The sequence below is a fragment of the Neovison vison genome, chromosome 1 (genome assembly GCF_020171115.1).
Source record: "Neovison vison isolate M4711 chromosome 1, ASM_NN_V1, whole genome shotgun sequence".
NCBI classification, from domain to species: Eukaryota; Metazoa; Chordata; class Mammalia; order Carnivora; family Mustelidae; genus Neogale; species Neogale vison.
Window position 1 is genome coordinate 165,410,014 of NC_058091.1, and position 17,679 is coordinate 165,427,692.

Below are 17,679 nucleotides of genomic sequence, written 5' to 3' on the forward strand. Positions count from 1 at the left end.
GGAATGAGACAATAATACTGTAGCCTGGACTCTCTTTTTTTTTTTAAGATTTATTTATCTATTGGAGAAAGAGAGCATGAGCTGGTGTGGGGGCGGGGGGAGTTGTGCAGATGGAGCGGGAAAGAGAGTAATCTTAAGCAGGTTCCACGCCCAGCACAGAGCCCCACAAGGGGCTCGATCTCACCACTGGAGATCATGACCTGAGCGGAAGTCAGGAGCCAGGCACTTAACTGACTCAGCCACCCCTGAGGCTGGACTCTTATATGATCCTGTCCCCAGCCCATAAATCACTGGATTCTGATTACCTGGTGCTTTGTCCACTGGGTCTGCCTCTAGAACAGTATCATGCCTGCCCTGTAAGACCGTTGTATGCAAAGTGTGCTTGAAACCTCTCAGGGACAGAGCACAGACTGCAGACCATGACTGCAGACCAGACTATCCAGTTGTCACTGTCCCTAAGTGCCCACACACCTGTCTAAACCTGTGCAGGACAGAATAGGCTGAGATTGGCTTTCATCTAGCCAGGTAACCAGGTAGTGGGGGATGAGATCTAGGCCCCTGACCTAAATATGGGGTGGCTAATATTTAACAACAAATGAAAAATAGGGTCTTATCAAACTGACATTGGGACGCCTGGGTGGCTCAGTTGGTTAAGCAGCTGCCTTTGGCTCAGGTCATGATCCCAGCGTCCTGGGATCGAGTCCCACATCGGGCTCCTTGCTCGGCAGGGAGCCTGCTTCTCCCTCTGTCTCTGCCTGCCATTCCGTCTGTCTGTGCTCGCTCTCACTCCCTCTCTCTCTCTGACAAATAAATAAAATCTTTAAAAAAAAAAAAAACTGACATAGGTCTGTTTGCAACACCTAAACCTTATTCACATGCTGATAAATGCCCTCTTTGTAATCCACACACATACACCCCTGCCCCCTCCATCCAAGATATTAACACATGTGCACACATTGCTCACACACTTAAACACACCTGCTCACCCAGTCTAGCAGAAACCTTTGCTCCTGCCGTGCTCTTGCACTCAGACTGGGGGAGTCAAGAATGAGCTCAGCTACCCTAGAAATGAGCTCAGTCTATATTTCCATCTCCTCATCCCTTTTCCCTGGGGAGCAATAAGTGGGGAACAGCCCAACACCCTTCCCCAAAGCCCACCCAAACAGAAGCTAGGGAACAATCAGCCAAGGGATTAATACCCCACCAGGGCACAGGCTGAACAGACCTTGGCACTAGACTGCTGCTGGCATACATTTGCCAAGTTCCAGAAAGGGTATGTCAGAGGCATGTCTGTGCTATGTGCAGTCCCCTCCTGATGGCAGTTGTGTCTGTAAAATCGTAAATGCTCTTCTGTGTTTCAAAATTCCATAACCTGTGGTCTCCTTACTCAAGGGAGACTATACCTTGGCATCTAAAAGGGGTTCAGGCATCTGTGAGAACACAGGGCTGTCATTGTGGCTGAGAATGTACATATCACTCTTTCTGTATCATCAGCTTGAGGAGTACTGGTAGGTAGCCTGGTCCTGGGCTTTCCTCTCGTGTACAGGTCAAGAATCTCCTTCCAGTTCTGGCCCAGGCTGTTCTCTGAGCTGGGAGGGAGTACAGCACTCCTTTCTGAGTAGAGACCCCAGGCCGGCTGGATTCAGGTGTCTGGAGGCAGAGCTGACTGCAGACAAGAAGGGAAACCAGAAGGGATGGTGAATCGGGCTGTCTGGGCCTGACCCTGCGCACTGACAGCACTGGGTTTGGTGCTGCTGGACAGAACCAGAGGCCATGCCAAGCCCAGGCAGGAAGCCCCAGAGATGGGAAGTACTTCGGTCAGCACGTGGGCTCCCTCCTCATCCCCCTCCACTTCCCCATAACTCAGGCCAGATCCACTTGCTGCCAGCAGGCAGAGGACAGGCCCCAGGGGCCAAGGACTCTCTTCCCCCGCTCAGGTGCCCGCGGAACCCTTTTCCACATCGCCTGATCCGCTGGCTCCAGTGTTGTGGGTCTGCAGGAGCCCCTCCAAGGTCGCCCAGGCCAAGTCAGGGGAGCGGCGAGGGAGCAGGCCCGAGGTCACCAGGAGGCTCCGGCACTGCTTCCCCTGGGCAGCCGGGACAAGGAGGAAGGCACCCTTGCCTGACTCACCGTCTGGGGCAGGCGGACGAAGCCCTCTCAAGGCCAGATTCGCAGGTAGGTGCCGGTGGAGCAGACGGAGAAAAGGGGGAACACGCGCTCGTGGAAATTGACGCGGAAAGTGTACAGGTGGCGCATGTCCTCCGCGGCGTAGAAGGACACGGCCCCCACCTCCAGATCCAGGGCCACCCGCACGCGGGACAGCTGGCCACAGCTGAGGGGCGTCCGCTCGGGGCTAGTCACCGCCCAGTACTTGCCGCTGTTGAGCTGCAGCGCCCAGACGCCCTCCTCGGGGGTGAAGGGCGTGAGGCCCTTTCGACGCACGCTCTCCCGCGCCACGCCGAAGGCCCAGCCATCCTTGGAGCCCACTTCCACCTCCCAGTGGTGCCGGCCAGAGGAGAATCCACAGGACGCCAGCACTCGCGTGTTGGTGTCAAAGCGGCGTGGGTGGCAGGGCACGTCCTGCGCCCGCTGTCCGAGGCGCACGCTCTTCAGATCCAGAGAGAGAATGAGGCGCGGGTTGGCCGTGTCCGGGTCCAGGGTCAGCTCCACTGAAGGCAGACACAGGGAGGGACGTCCCGTGCAAGCCCCTCGCTCAGCCCTCCCCGGCTACCTCTCCACCGCCATCCCCCCCACAAGCACGCGGGGAAGTCAGACAGGTGGAGGGTAGGAACCTGACTGGGATCCCAGTTCAAAGAGATCCACAAATCCCATTTAAAAGACAATGGGGGCGGGGACTTTGAACACTAGATACTGGAGGGAACTGTTACCTTTTCTAATGGTGACTATGGTTTCATGGTTTTTTAATTTTTTTAAGTATATCTTGAGATAACATTTATGGAAATATTTATGGAAAGAACTTATTTGTGATTTGCTTCCAGTGGGAAGAAGTGGGTAAGGGTGTTTAAGAAAAATATTAGTTGAAGTTGTGTGATGAGAATGTAATATTCATTGAGATCTCCTACTTTTGTGTATGTTTAAAATTTTCATAATAAAAACTTAAAATGTGCACACTTGTCCTAATTACTATCTTCCAGGACTGCTGTTGCCCAGGGGAATCCCACAGTTCAGTATCCCTGCCCTCCTGCAGCTTCCTTTCTGGGGGGAGGGGAGAAGAGACAATAAAACATAAATATGGATGATAAGAAGAATCAGGAGAGAAAGCTGTAATTTCAGAGCGGCGAGGGAAAGTGAAAAAGCCTCACTGCAATTCAGCCTCATTGCAATTCAGCAATGACATAAAGGAAGTGAGGAAGCCACATATACTGAGGTCTAGAGGAAGCATATACCAGGCTGAGCCCCAGCCAATGCAGTGCAAATGCCCTGAGGTGGGTGTGTGCTTGGTGTACTTCAAGAGCAGCTAGGAGGGCTTGTCATGTCTGCACAGAGGAAACCAGGGGAAGAGTGTGCACTGAGGCCTGATCCCTCAGCCTGGAAGACCACAGTGAGGACTGTGGTGAGGGAGAAGGGCTGTCCCAGGGTTCCGCACAAAGGAGGGGCATGGTCTGACTCAGCTGGTTTAGACTGTTCCAAGGTAAATTTTGACTTAGCTTGTTCAGTCATCAGCATCAGGAGTATGTGCCCTCCCCTCGCCTGCCCTCCTGTGGGTTTGGCTCCCATTCACCCCAGAGCTCTGCAGTAATCAGAACTGCCTCCTTTCCTCTCTTCAGTCTCCTCCTGCTTTCCCTGACCACCCCCAACGCGCCACCCCCCAACACACATACAACCTGTGTCCCCAGGAGAGGTCTCGGTCTGTATGGGAATGGGGAGAGGGGAGAGCACCTGGTCCAGGGGAGTGACCCACAATTCATAGGCCTACAAGTCCCACTGCAGCCTGAGGGAGCCAGAATTGGGAGGCAAGGACGAGGAAGCAGACACAGAAAGCAGAGGCAGGCAGGCAGAAGGAACAAACATGCACAAAGCCCAGAGAAAACTCATGGGCAAGGACTGGATTCTCTGCATGGCCAGATAATGGGAACTCCCTTTCACAACAACCATCGTACCTTTCTCCTCTTTCTCCAGCTCTCCCCGAAGATCCTCTGAGGAGGAGAAACAAAGCAGTGTATGTGTAACTGACTGGGGAGATTGTCTATTTGGCAATGATAGCAATACCACCTCCTCTGACATTTATAGCCCTACCAGCTCACCCACTCCCCAGATACCCCAAAGGCTGAGAGTTGATGTGCAGGCACTGGGTCAAGTGTCAGGGATGGGGAAGGGCAGTATCCTAGTTCTACCTCTCCAGCTTCCCCCTCTTTCGCCTGAGCTGGTCTGAGCTGAGCTCTTCTTCCTCATCCCTCTTTGTGCACCTATATCCCCCTCTACCCTGACTGTCCCTAGGGGAATCTTTGTGCTAGGGAGATGGGGGGCTGCTGCTGAATGGATTTGCTACCACCATTTCCCTGCACCAGTCTGGCCTCGACACACCCTAGCTCCTATTTTCTCACATAGCTTTTGGAAAGGCACATCCTTGGTGCCTAAACTACCAAAACACAACATGGCCACCAGCACTGCATGGCCCAGCCCCAAGCACAGGCCTCTTACCTTTGAACTTCTTGAGCAACCCCTTTAAGACAAAGGTCTTGAGGGAAACATTCCAGACTTTATTCTTCATCTCAGAAGAGACCGTGGTTGGCTTGGGGCCAGGCACATTGTTGCATCTGCAGGACAAAGACCCTGAGGAAGGCCCCCCAAACACTGTCCTATTCCCAATGGGCTAAGACAATTAGGATGGCAAGGTCCTCCTGCTGGGGAGAGTTGAAGAAAGGAGAGGCTGATCTTACAGCAAAATATCCACAGCCAGGCAGGTGGACATTTGCCTTGGGGAGGTACACAGATAAGACAGTGTAGGAGCTGGGAGGTGAGGGGTCAGGGGTGAGGGAGTGAAGAGAGACAGCTCAGTGGAAAAAGAGAAGAGCCAGCTTGGAGAGGCCTAAGTAACTCTTAGGTCCACTCACCTCCTTAGTGTGTTTCGGAATTCCTGGAAAGAAGGATAAAAGAAAACCAACTCAGCATCAGGTAACCTCCAGTCACCCTTGATAAAATAAACTGGTCTCTTGTCCTGCTTCTAGAGGAATAAGCAGTATGGTGTACCAGCCCCCACCATCTGCATGGGTCTAGATGGCAATGGCTTTCTGCTGGTGGCTGATGACTGGGTGTCTCATCACCTCCCTTCCCACAGCTTTGGAAAGGCTCCCTTCATTACAGATTCATCACTGGAGCCATGTGCTGGGATCCAGTGTTTCCTGCGCTCTCGACACCACCCCAGATAAGAACAGTCCTTTGGCAATGACTGGTCACTCAGATCAGCATCTTTTAAATGACCATGCTTGACCCATTTGTGACCTGTGATGTTTATTTGTGGATCGTGACTATTTACTTTCAAAGAAAGTAGAGTAGAAAATGTCAAAATATCAAATGCATGTATTAAAGAGAAGCATTCTTTTCTGAGACTTTTGTCACAAGGCTTCTCTATGCCTTGTATATGGCTCTTTGGATCTCCTTTCTGTCTGTTATGAATTCATGAATCGCTGAGTAAAACCAGAAAGATCTTTATTGTGGCTCGAGGTCAAGAAAGTTTTGTATCTTTTTATATCTTTAACTCGGGAGAATCGGGGCAGTCTTCTCCAGTCCTCTTCTGCTCAAGTATGTGATTCTACTAAACTCACAGAATCTGACTCTGTTCTCACTTGCCATTTGTGATGCCTTAGGATAAATGATTCATACCTCTGGCCAATCCAGACTCACCTGGAGAAAGTCAAGGTCAGGCTTTCGAGATGTCTCCTGGATCTGGCTGCTGAGCTTGGAGAGCTGGGTGATCTCACCCCCAAGCTGAGCTATGTTCTCATTCTGCTTCTGTGTCACCTCCCGGGACAGCTCCTCCAGTCGGCCCAAGAGCCTGCCCTCCTGCTCCACCAGGAAGGCCCGCAGTGCCTGGAACTCTGCGCTCACCTTCTCTCTCTCAGCTGCCATCTGCTTCTGTGTCAGGAAAGTAGAAGTTGGACAGGCAATGGCACATCAAGATGTAGCATTTGGAGAGTAGCCTCAGTCATCCCACCGGACAGAATTCCACCCACCTCACTGTTTAGGGGTCAGAGGCTCACCTATACATACCCACCACCCACATCCTCTAGTTTAAATATCCCAACTCTGAGCACACAGCAGCTTCAACACATGCTCCCAAATCCCCTGTCACAAATGTGCTTTCTCACCAACCTACAGCAACAGCAAACTTGCCACAGAACCACCCCGGGCTATAGCTGTCTCATTTGGAAAGGAGGAAGAATAAAATAGGGTCTCTCAGAGCCACTGTATGGATTAAACTGAAGTCACTTCCTCCTCATGCCCAAACACATGTATTTTGAGTTAAAAACAAGACCGGGGGCCCAAAATGGAGTCACCCATGCTAAGTCCCATACCAGGAAACAGAGATGTAATTACAGATTCAATTTTCCCAGAAATAGAATTTTTAAAAAGACAAGCAAAAATCCCCTGATCAGCATTAGTTAAGTAACTACCTGATAAACCCCTACCCTCCCCAAGAGGGAAAGTAACTTTGTAATAACCAATCTGCTTTTTGGCATAGTATAAATTCCTTGTTCCTGCTCCCTTCTGCCTATAAAATCTTTTGCCTTGTATAGCTTTTCAGAGTTTGGGGTTTTTTGTTTGTTTGTTTGTTTTTGTTTTTTGTCTGAGAGAGAAAGAAAGAGAGAGCACAAAAAAGGGGAGCAGCAGGCAGAGAGTCAGGCTGCCCGACATGGGCTCAATCCCAGGACCTGGGATCACAACCTGAGCCGAAGGCAGACGCTTAGCCAACCAAGCCACCCAGATGCCCTTTCAGAGTTCTTTCCTATCTGCTAGATGGGCTGCTGCCCCATTCATGAATTGCTGAATAAAGACAATAATATCTGCAAATTTTACTCAGCTAAATGTTCTCCTTTAACATTTGTCATCCCTCCAATTTTCACTCTTGACTTTACTTCTTTTTAAAGAATGCCCCCACAGGGCCAGGATGGTGGGTGGTCCTCTGTTGTCACTGAAAGAGGGCCCACCTGGGGGAGCACCTGGGGGGTGCTCAGCTCACCAGAAGCTCCTTGCTCTCCTTCTCTTCCGTGGAACGAAACACCTCATAGTCCTCCAGATCCTTCTTCAAGACCTTCAGCCTGGACTCTAGGAGTTCCTGCGGGGGGGGGGGTGAGAAGGGAGACATTATGGGGGGAGGACTCTGGAAACCCCAACTTGTGCCTTTCTGGAGCTATCCAGGAGAAAGAGAACCTCTTCATTGAATAGAGGAGGCAGGGTTGAAGCCATATCTGGATATAGGGATGGCTACCACCCGCACAGGCTCACATAAGGGAAGAAGGCAACTGAAGGGTAACTCCTAAGCCCCAAGGTCTTATTTCCTAAAGACCATCTGTACACAATACAAGCTGAAATGCAGGCTATGTACAAGCCCAGCCTACCTAGTCTTCCCCTCTGCTTTCCTCCTCACCATCAGAAAGCCTCCTGGATGGGAGGGCTGGAGTGGAGTAAGGATAAAGAAAGACTGGGGGCTGTGTGCCCATAGCCTCTGTGGACACCCCAGAAAGGAGGCAGGGAAGAGACTGCCCCAGATCCGTATCTTTGACACAGCCCAAGACTGCCTTTGGTTCTCTACTCAACCCAGGAGTCCCCCACTGCCTGGCCCCAACCCCTCAGAAGGCCGTCCCACTCGGCCCCAGGACGCGAGGGCGCAGCACAGCGCCACGCCCAGGAAAAGGGCTGAGAGAGCGGGCAGGGAAGTGTGGGTGTGGCTGAGACACTGCTGGAAGCCGTGGAGAGAATCGCCAAGTCCGTGGAGGTATCGCGAAGGCGGGCCAGTAGGGAGCCCCGAGGGAAACTCGAGGATGGGTGGGAGGGTGGTGTTGGCGGAGCAGCGGCGACACAGCGAGAGCCGCACTCAGCACCCAGCGCTGGGTAGCTCGGCAAAGGAGGAAAGAGGCAGGGTCTCCCCCGGGCCCCCCGCCTGCCCGCCGGCCGTCTGCGCCGCGCGCGCGGGAACGCCGCGCGAGCTGGGTCTTGGCTGTCTGCGCGGGGGTGGGGGCAGGGCGCGGCGCTCACCTTCGCTTCCTGCACAGCCTCGTCCAGCGGCAGCACTGCGTGCGCGCGGTGTTCGCGGGCGCGGTCGCACACCACGCATATGGCGCGCCCGTCGTCCTGGCAGTAGAGCTTGAGTGGTTCGCCGTGCTGGACGCACCCGGCCACTGCCGCCTGCGCTGGCCGGCGCTCCCCCGGCGCGGCCGCCGGCAGACTGAAGCGCCGCAGCAGCGTGGTCACCGAGGCTAGCTGCCGGTTGGGCCGCAGCTGGCCGGGTCGCACGGGCTCTCGGCACTGCGGGCAGGGCAGCGGGCCGGGCAGCGGGCGGGACGCCGCGGGGACTCCCACGCCGGGGCACTCCCAGCAGCGCGCGATGCAGGAGCGGCAGAAACTGTGACCGCACTCGACGGACACCGGCTCGCGGAACAGCTCCAGGCATATGGAGCAGGTGGTCTCGCCCTGCAGCTCCGCGGCCAGTGCCAGCGCCTCGGCCCCGGCGCCGGGGTCCGTCCGCGGCCCCACCGCCGCCATGCGCTCCCTCGGCGTGCCTGAGCCGGGCGGTGCTGGGGAAGTAGAGGGGCCCGACTCGGAGCCGCGGCTCCGAGTGGGTTGGCCAGGTCCGGCCTCCGAGCACCCACTGGGAGAGGAAGGGCGGGGCTGGAGCCGGGCTGGTGGAGACCGGAGCTGAGAGCTTGCCCGGCCGGGAAGCTAGACCCGCGCGAGCGCGCGGTGGGCGGGCCAGACCGTATTTATCGATCGGATCCAAGTGCTGGCTGGCGCCGTGGGCCCCACTCAGGGCCCCTCAAACACTGGCTTTGATCTGTAGCCTCTTCCGTCCCCTGGCGTCCCCTCTCCGTTGCCCGCCCCCCCACCTCGCCCAGACCCTCCGCAAGCCTCTCTAGGCACCCCCGGCCTGACCCAGTCAGCCGTGGGAAACGGGCCTGGACTGGTAGGCGCACACACCCAGCTGGGCGCCACTCCCGAGCCCGACCTAGCACGGCCGGGCCAAGGGCCTAGCGCCCAGGCCACAGTGTCAGGTTCCCGGAGTGCAGGTTTTTCCTGGACCAGGGCTGAGCTAAATTTAGGGTCTGGAACGTGGCTCTTGCCCCCACCCCCAAGCGTGCCTTGCATCCACTTCTGTGGCTTCTTCTCCCACCGTTGTTCTCCCCCTTGTTTATTCTTTCTTTAATTCTTGGCTTTGAACAAATAATACATTTACAATACATTTTCCCACTTGAATCTCCACCAAACGAACCCCGTCCTCTACTGTCCCTCCAGAATTGCCAAGAATATTTGGTTCCACCACCATTCCTCATTCCCAAAGGGCACTCGGGGCGGGCATTAGACACCACCCTCCTCAGAAACGACTCTTGTCAAAGTCACCAGTGACCTCAGTAACCTAAAGGCAAAGGCTCCTCCTCGGGCCTACCTCACCTGCCCTTTCCTCTGATGCTTCCTCCTTGCTGACACTCTTCCCAGGCATCTTTGTGGATGCTGTAGTCCTTGGCTCTCCTACTTTTTTCTTGGCCTCCCTCGTGGGTTCCTCCTCCTCTTCCTGCACTTGCTCAGTTCTTGGACCTCTGTCTATACTCACTCCTGATTTCTTCCACTTCCTTGGCTTGAAAGACCCTCTTGCGGATGCCACAGTACACATCCCCACCCAGCATCCCCTGCTGTTCTTGGCTCTCACATCCCACTCCCAGTAGCATGTTCTAAGGGGTATCACACACTCACCATATCCACAACTGTACTTCTAATCTGCCCCTCCACCTGTTCCTTCCAGAGCCTTCCCCACACCACCCCATGTAACAGCAACTCCATCCCTCCAGGTGCTCAGGCCAAACTGGGAGTCCTCCCTGTGACTCCCAAGAGGAAAAAATGCACATGCTCCACCCTCAATCCCCTGTGTGTCCTCACTCACACCCTCCACTGCACCATCTCCAATGACCTCATGATCACAACAGTTCTCTCCCCTTTGGTCACACTGCCCTACCCCAGCTTCTCCACCCAGCTCTGTCTTGTTGTCTTCAACAGTCTTGTTGAAATGTTGAGTCAGATCAATTTTAAGTTCTCCTCTGCTCAGACCCTCCATTGGCTCCCACTGCTCAAAGTAAAAGTTAAAGTCTTTTATAATCCTCCAAAGGCCCTACCTGTTCTTTGACCCCACCCCCTGCACCCAGCCTCTCTACCTGCATCTCCTATCACTCTTCCCTGTTGACTCCTCTCTTCCCACAGGGACTGCCTTGCTATTCCTGCAAAATGCCAGCAAGATACTATTTCAGCACCTTTGAACGGCTTTTACCTTTACTGGGACCTCTCTTTTCCCATACTTGCGTGGCTTTCCCATACTTCCCACCTCCTTCCAGTTCTTGTTCCAAATGTCATCTCTCAGCAAAGCCGGCTGGGACAACACTGTTTAAAATCACCTCTTACCACACTCTTGTCCTTCAACCTGGCTCTGTTTTCTCTCTAACACTCTGGAATTTGAGCTGTTAGAGGAGATGACTGTGTCAGTTTTGTTCGTGGCTGGACCCCCAGGTTTCTAGAGCAATTCTTGTTGCACAGTAAGAAAAGTAAACTTGTCTTGGGTTGAACTGATTAAAACGTGGTTCCAAATTCAGATTTACAGATGTGGTTCACAGCGAAAAATGTGCCCAGGGTCTATGCTCCAGTCTCCTTCCATCCCAAACGATCAACTTTCTGATTGTGAATTATTTTTACACAAATATTATGTCGTTTACTACACTCCCGTTCTTCCTGGTTAACAAACGTAGCAGCCTGTACACAGACTTCCTTACTTTCCCTTTTTGGCTCACAATTCATTTGGGGCATCGTGCTTGATGGTTTCCCCTATGTTTTCCACGGCTGCCTTCGGGTGTTTATTCTGGCCCTGTTCTCCCCGCCAGTGTCCCTCAATGGATACCCGCTGCCCTGGAGTCAGTGAAGGGCTAGAACACACCTCCAGCTCTGCCCGACCGGCTTTGCAAGCATCTGGGCTGTCTTACTAGGCTCGTCGCACACCCACTGTCCATACTAATAAGCAGCCAAGGGAATGTACAGAGAAGGTTCTAGGAGAGTGGGGATGTAGCTCAGTGGTAGAGCGCATGCTTTGCATGTATGAGGCCCCGGGTTCGATCCCCGGCATCTCCAGCTGGTATTGCGCTTTCCTTTTTTTCCTTCCGTGCCAAGTTTCCAAACGGCGAATGTTCGCAGAGCCCTAAGGGGAAATCCCGCAGGGGAAATCCCGCATCTTGGAGTTCGCCCAGAGTGGAAACCTCGCCGGCGGCCGCAGTGGCGGGACTCACCCACTCCAATCCCCAGACCCTACCTCTAACCTCTTGATTAAAATATCACAAGGTGAGCGTGCTAATGACATCAGGAGGCCCACGTTTCCCCCTCCTTTGCGCCCTGCGCTTTCCGGGAGTGGGAAAAGGCCGGGTGGCTGGCAGAGCAGAGCAAGCCAAAAACAGACCCAGGTGGAAGGGGCGGTCGGGCAGGATCTGCGGAGGTTGAATTTTCAGGTCTTCTTAGCGGCTGGAGTTTGCAAATAAACCCCCTTTTATGTCTGAAGCGTCCTATAACCTGAATCCTACCTTGAATTAAGAATTGTTGAAATCCAGGTTCTCAGGCGCCCGGCTAGCTCAGTCGGTAGAGCATGAGACTCTTAATCTCAGGGTCGTGGGTTCGAGCCCCACGTTGGGCGCTATGTGTCCTTTTTGGTTCACTTCTTGACTCCCTCCGGACGAACAGAGAAATTCTATTCTGGAAATTTCTTGCGTGCGATATTGTGGATATAGGTTTTTTTGTGGATATAGCTTTGTTCATTAATTTATGATTTACTGCTAACAAAATGAATTTTATAGAAGTGTATGTGAATTATTAGTTTTTTAATATTGTTCAAATATGCATAATAAAACTTCCTGTTTCACTAATTGTTACATGTACAGTTCTGTAGCTTTACACACATTCACACAGTTGTGCAGCCATTACCACCATCCATTTCCACAACTTTTTCATCAGGAAATACTAACTCCTCATTCTGTCCTTCCTCTAGCCTCTGGCAACCACCATTCTACTATCACTATGACTACTCTCCATTATATATATATCCACTTGCTACACTTTTTTTTAACCCTTCATCTGTCTATAAACACTTGGTTGGGTTCCTTCTGCCCTATTGGCTTTTGTGAAAAATGTGGCTATTAGCATGGTGTGCAAATATCTGTTCAAGTTCCTGTTTTCACTTCTGTTGAGGATCTACCTAGAAGTGGAATTGCAGAACATACGTATTTCTTTTTTTTTTTTTCTTTCTAATTTTTATTCCAGTGTGACATATGGTATTTCTATGTTTAATTTTTTGAAGAATCAAAAAAATTTAGCATTTAACACAGAGTTCCACAAAATGAGTTTTTAAGACATTTTTTTGAGGTTGTACACTGTACTGTTAAAAAATTGAACCATACATAAAAATATTCAGCAAAAAGTGTCTATCATCTTCCCTCATTAGGTAACAATTTTTGTAATTGTGTATATAGTCTTGCACAGTCATATATCTTTTGATGCAAATATATTTCTATTTTCCTCTATTTTATACAAAAAGATAATTATAACTCATATTTGAAGATCTTTCCATCTCAAGATGTAGAAAATTTTCTAAATCTTTTTTTTGCAGCTGCATAATGTTCACCTGTCGATGACTCATAGTTTATTTAACAGATCACCTACAGATGGACATTTGTATTGTTTCCAATCTCTTGTTATTATAATAAATTCTGCAGTAAATAAGTATTAGTGTTGTTATTTTGCACTTTTGCACTCATATCTGTGGGCCAAATTCCTGGGAGTGAGATTGCTGGGTCAAGGTTTATATGTGATTGTAACTTTATGGAAATAAATCACTGGACTGTAGATCCTACGGGGTGATTGATAATCCTTCCTGTCAGCCATGAACCATGTTGCCTATTTCTCCACTGCTTTGGTGACAACGGGCAGCTTTAACAAATCTGACATGACTCTATCCCCCCAAAATTCCCTCACTGCTTGTCCTACAAGATAAGATGATATCCATTGCAGGGCACTGTCTGATGGGAAGAGGGGCCTTCCTTTTGCAGCTCACAGGAACATACTCAGGCAAAAGATTCTGAAGATCAGCGTCACTCTTATTTATGGCTTCTATAGGACAACATCATTTTTCTTTTTTCAGGCTTGTTTCTGTGAAGGCTATCATGTTTTCTTCAAAACCATGACATCACTGCAAAGCCACGACACCACTGGAAAGGCCTCAATTATTTCTTATTCTGAGAATTTTCTCCTTTGGACAGAAAGAATCCAAGTAAATACAAGAAATTAAATTTGTATGTGATTTTCCACTTGGTCTTGGTGTCATATGGGGCATATTTAAATTATTAGCATGCATGTGACTTGTGGTTTATGATAATTATATATAATTTATAATTTACTTATATAATTATATAAATATATGATCTACATATAAATAAATAAATCAACCATCCTCTTGAATATTTTCATTTAAAACCTCATTTGAGACTGAAAATTATCTCCTCGTTTAAGCTATTTACGGCTATTTTCTAGCTAGTCTAAAAATACTCCAATATCAACTCTTTAACAGTCAGTGGTTTCCCTTTACTAGAGTTGGCAAAGCCTTTCTCTTAGGGTCTGTGTAGCATCAGGAGAAATGGTTCAACTACCATCAAATGCTGCCCTGTTTATAGTATATCACATTTGTTTGTGGGTGCAAAATCCCCTAAATAAAAGGCAGGTCTCGGTCACATGGTGTTGTCCTGGGGAATGTAAATTTGGGGCAAATAGGAAGACAAAATGTCAACCAGAGCAACCTAATTCTGGAGGACTGCATGCTAAAGGAACAGTGGCCAAATAGATGACCCAGAATGACCTGCTCTTCCATTTTGTGTCAGGACCAACTGGATTAAAATCACTGGATATTTTGGGAAACTCTCTCTGCTGTCATTTGAGATGTTTAATGTCCAAGGACTAAGGAAGGTTTTTTAATATAGAAAAAAACACGAACTTGTTGTGTGATTAATATTCAATTTATCTAGTTGTAAATGTTAAAGCCTAGTTTTTCTCAAGGTTTGAAGTTCAATTTACTAATACTGTTGTTTTTTAAATCAAACCAGCAGTTTCTGGAACAGGAAAAGTTACTAGTTCCTTTAACTAGTTCCTTCATGAATTGTGATTATCAAAAGCCGTCATTCTGAACAACTGAGCCACTGGTGATATTTTCTTTTAGACATTCCAGGTGACAATTATGGACTGAACCCCCACTGAGTATGGAGGAGAAGGGGGCACTGATTAGGTCACAGCTAGAGTGCAGAGCCAGGACCTGAACCTCAGTTGCTGCTGTTGTCTCCCTAACCACCAACTCATAGCAGTTAGAAACACCACGTGTATTGTCTACTTGCAATCTTCTGAATGAGCCTATGTGTTCATTATCTGTCCTTAAAAACTCCATATCGAAGTCCTACTGTATTTCTCATTAGCCTGGAAGTCCTCTTAAGAGTATAGATCCGGTGTCCTCCACACATTTTTCTAACCACTTGTAAACAAAATCAGCAGCTGCACCAGAAGTCAGAGCCAGGGAGGTATGGCTGTGAATCCTTATCCTCCAAGTTCCTGGTCTTTCTTTTCGTCTTGAATCCACCAAGCACACTCCTACTTTGGAGCCTTCCAACACTCAGCTCCCTCTCCTGAAGGCCTCTTCCCAAGATCTTTGAAAGGCTGGCTCCTTTTTTCCTGACTAAGCTCACTGTTACCTCTTCTGATACATCTTTTTTAGCCCTTCTCTAATGCTGTACTCTGTTTGCTTTCCACTCTGTCAGATCTCTCTCATTAATTTTCTCACAGTTCTTTTCACCCTCTGAGATAGAGCCAGTGGGGTGGGAAGAGATAAAATTGGAATTGTAGAAGAGAGAAAACTGAAGCTGGATGATGGGTACTTGGCATTTCATAATACCACTGTCTCTACTTTAAATTTCCTAATAAAAATATTTTTTAAAATAAAGCAAAAGATTATATACTTATGAGTGAGAGATTTAAAAAATTAGGTAAGTAATTTTGTACAGTAATGATATTGGGCTTGGGGGGCTCCCCCAAAAGTTGCTGGGCTGCTTCCCTGAAGCTTTCACTTTCTTTCCCCCCTTGAACTCTAGAGCCTGTTTCTACACACCTGCAGCATCCCACAGGCTCCAGACCAAAGAGCTGCCAGTGAGGCTGGGTGAAGAGGGCAGCTGGGTGAGACACCTCTGGAGGGACTGATGGTCCTTTTGACGGTTCACCACCGCTGAGGAGGACACAGTGAGAGGAATGCAGTATATACATCAGGTGGGTTTGCCTTAGGGGGCACGCGGGGAGCGGCAGTAGGGCGCCACTTGGAGGAGCAGGGGTGGGCCCCCTGAGGACAGGTGGATGGAGGCCCCAAGCTGAGAGTGAAACCAGGGGGGTAGAAGAATTTAAACTTGCACGTGGGAGTGGCGGTGGTGTGGACTGGCCGCCATCGCCGCCGTTGGCCTCACCCAGCCAATCACTAACAGTCCGCGGGCAGAACCAAAGCTGCTTTCCCCGCTGGGCTTGCTTGAATTTCTCTCGGTGCCCTGCGGCTTTTCCTCTCCTCCATCCTTTAGCTCCACTTCTGTTTCCTGTACCCCCAGGTTCCCTCACCCTCTGTGAAGTGTCTGTGCGTCAGCGGCGTCACCTGGAAACCGGGGACAACAAAGTTACCTACCTCCCAGGGTGGTCAGGCTCCTTTGAGGCTGACCCCTAAAACAGGACCAGACACCATCAGCACAGAGCGTGCACCTGGTGCGGTAATTACCACCACTAGGTCTTCCCTGAGAGTACTTTTCCCTGGCCTGCCTGACTTCCACCATATATTTCCAGCTCATGCCTGCTTGCACTTTTTAATATTTCATGTGTGGTTGCGTGGCCTTCTTGCCTTTTGTTGCCTTTTAACCCATCACGCTCGTAAGTTCTTTGAAGCAGTGCTCCAAAGACATCCACCACCTTCTAATACCACAGACCTCGAGGCCTGGACTATATTGGTTGAAGTGAACGGGTCAAGAATGAGAAAAGACAAGAGTACGTGTAAAAATAGAAAAAGTATTCAAACATATATGCACGTAGGTTCCAAAGACAGATGACTGAAGTAAACAAATTCACTGAAACTGTTCTAGATAAAGAGAAAAACACTAATGACTTCTTAGTGTTTCCATCCAGTTTTGAATGAGGGACTTTCCACATGTTAAGTGAATGGGATAACCACTACACTACAGAAACAGATAATTGTGTGGTTGCTTCATGAGTCTAATAAGACTTATAGTCATGGACACTGCCAGGGTCTCTACCCAACCGGGGAGGCAGAGCTCTTAGAACCATTCCTCGTGGCCCCCGGTAATATTGTCTAACTGCCCAGCTCCACTGATTAGTAGATCCGGAAACCGGTCACATTCAGCAACTCAAAACAAAACAGGGAATGAAAGAAAGCAGGCTTCGCAGCAAGGAAGGTAAATGCAGCTTTGGAGGTTTGAGACTAGATAATTCTCTCCCTTTTGTCTCTTTCCTCTAGCAAAACAGCTTGAGGGTTTAAGTTTTCACCCATTTTGAGCTGGATTGACACTAACGATCTAAAGGATTAAGGAAATGGTAAACACATTCAAAGAATATGAGCTTTGAATATATTTCATCAAAATGTAGATATAAATTAGCCAAAAATAAAATTAGTTTTACATATGCTTCAGAAATGATTGTTTCTTCTAAATTAGGTGGAATTATCTATTAAAAATAAAAAGGATATTGAAATACCAAATTCTAAGTCAATGTTATTTAAATAAAGCTGAAAATTTAAAATTTGGAAATGTAATTAAATCTTTTAAGTATTTTCTAAAAATAAAACTAATCAATTCTAGCATTGAATGTCTATAATTGGGATGAGGCTTAACACATGGTATATGTAGATCTCTATATCTGCAAATGTAAGATTATTATTGATGATTTAATATTGCAAAATGGGTTTTTTTGGTCACCTATGCTGATTCTGGAAGACCTGTGGAGACAGGAATTGGAATAGAGGTGGAGTTCTGCTGAGTTGGGATCCTTGAGCGTTTTCAATTTGTAAGCCCCTATCCACCTAACCACTGGGCAGGAGGTCCTCTTGTATGAGTCTAGTTCTCTCATTAAGATCACCAGGGGCCTGCAGGTGGCCCAATCCATAGAGGCCTTATCACATTCCTTTACTAGACCATGTATGGAATTTGACTCTATAGATCTGTTCCTCTTTTTTTTTGTACATCTTGACTCCCTTGGCCTCAGTGGAAGCTTCATTGCTAGCTTTACTCCTATTCTGACTCCTCCATCTGTCTACTCAGGACTATCTCCCTGGAGAGTCACACTGCGATTGACAGCTTGACTCAACCTCTACCCCACCCATCTGTGGCTCCAGCAAAGACAGCT

General features: G+C 49.3%; 1 protein-coding gene, 1 long non-coding RNA gene and 2 other non-coding genes across 6 annotated transcripts; 3 read left to right on the plus strand and 1 right to left on the minus strand.

Moving 5' to 3' along the window:
- Window positions 1-772: 772 nt before the first annotated feature.
- TRIM7 (tripartite motif containing 7) lies at window positions 773-8,739 on the minus strand. 3 transcript variants are annotated; one of them, XM_044262202.1, is made up of 8 exons: window positions 8,218-8,739; window positions 7,202-7,297; window positions 5,866-6,096; window positions 5,076-5,098; window positions 4,663-4,778; window positions 4,122-4,157; window positions 2,131-2,669; window positions 773-1,666 (listed from the first exon to the last, which is right to left on the minus strand). In XM_044262202.1, the coding sequence occupies exons 1-7, from the start codon at window positions 8,722-8,724 to the stop codon at window positions 2,158-2,160; spliced, it is 1,521 nt and encodes a 506-aa protein (XP_044118137.1). In that variant the 5' UTR covers window positions 8,725-8,739; the 3' UTR covers window positions 773-1,666; window positions 2,131-2,157. The 3 variants fall into 3 exon arrangements, with proteins under 3 accessions (XP_044118137.1, XP_044118131.1, XP_044118144.1); XM_044262196.1 differs by having other exon boundaries at window positions 773-1,662; window positions 8,218-8,724; XM_044262209.1 differs by lacking the exon at window positions 8,218-8,739 and having other exon boundaries at window positions 5,866-6,093; window positions 7,202-7,208.
- LOC122915461 lies at window positions 7,888-17,009 on the plus strand. The gene is made up of 4 exons (XR_006386054.1): window positions 7,888-7,957; window positions 13,397-13,547; window positions 15,384-15,555; window positions 15,882-17,009. It is a non-coding gene; the product is annotated as an uncharacterized LOC122915461 (long non-coding RNA).
- Window positions 11,272-11,343, plus strand: TRNAA-UGC. Its single transcript has one exon. It is a non-coding gene; the product is annotated as a tRNA-Ala (tRNA).
- Window positions 11,824-11,896, plus strand: TRNAK-CUU. Its single transcript has one exon. It is a non-coding gene; the product is annotated as a tRNA-Lys (tRNA).
- Window positions 17,010-17,679: the final 670 nt, after the last annotated feature.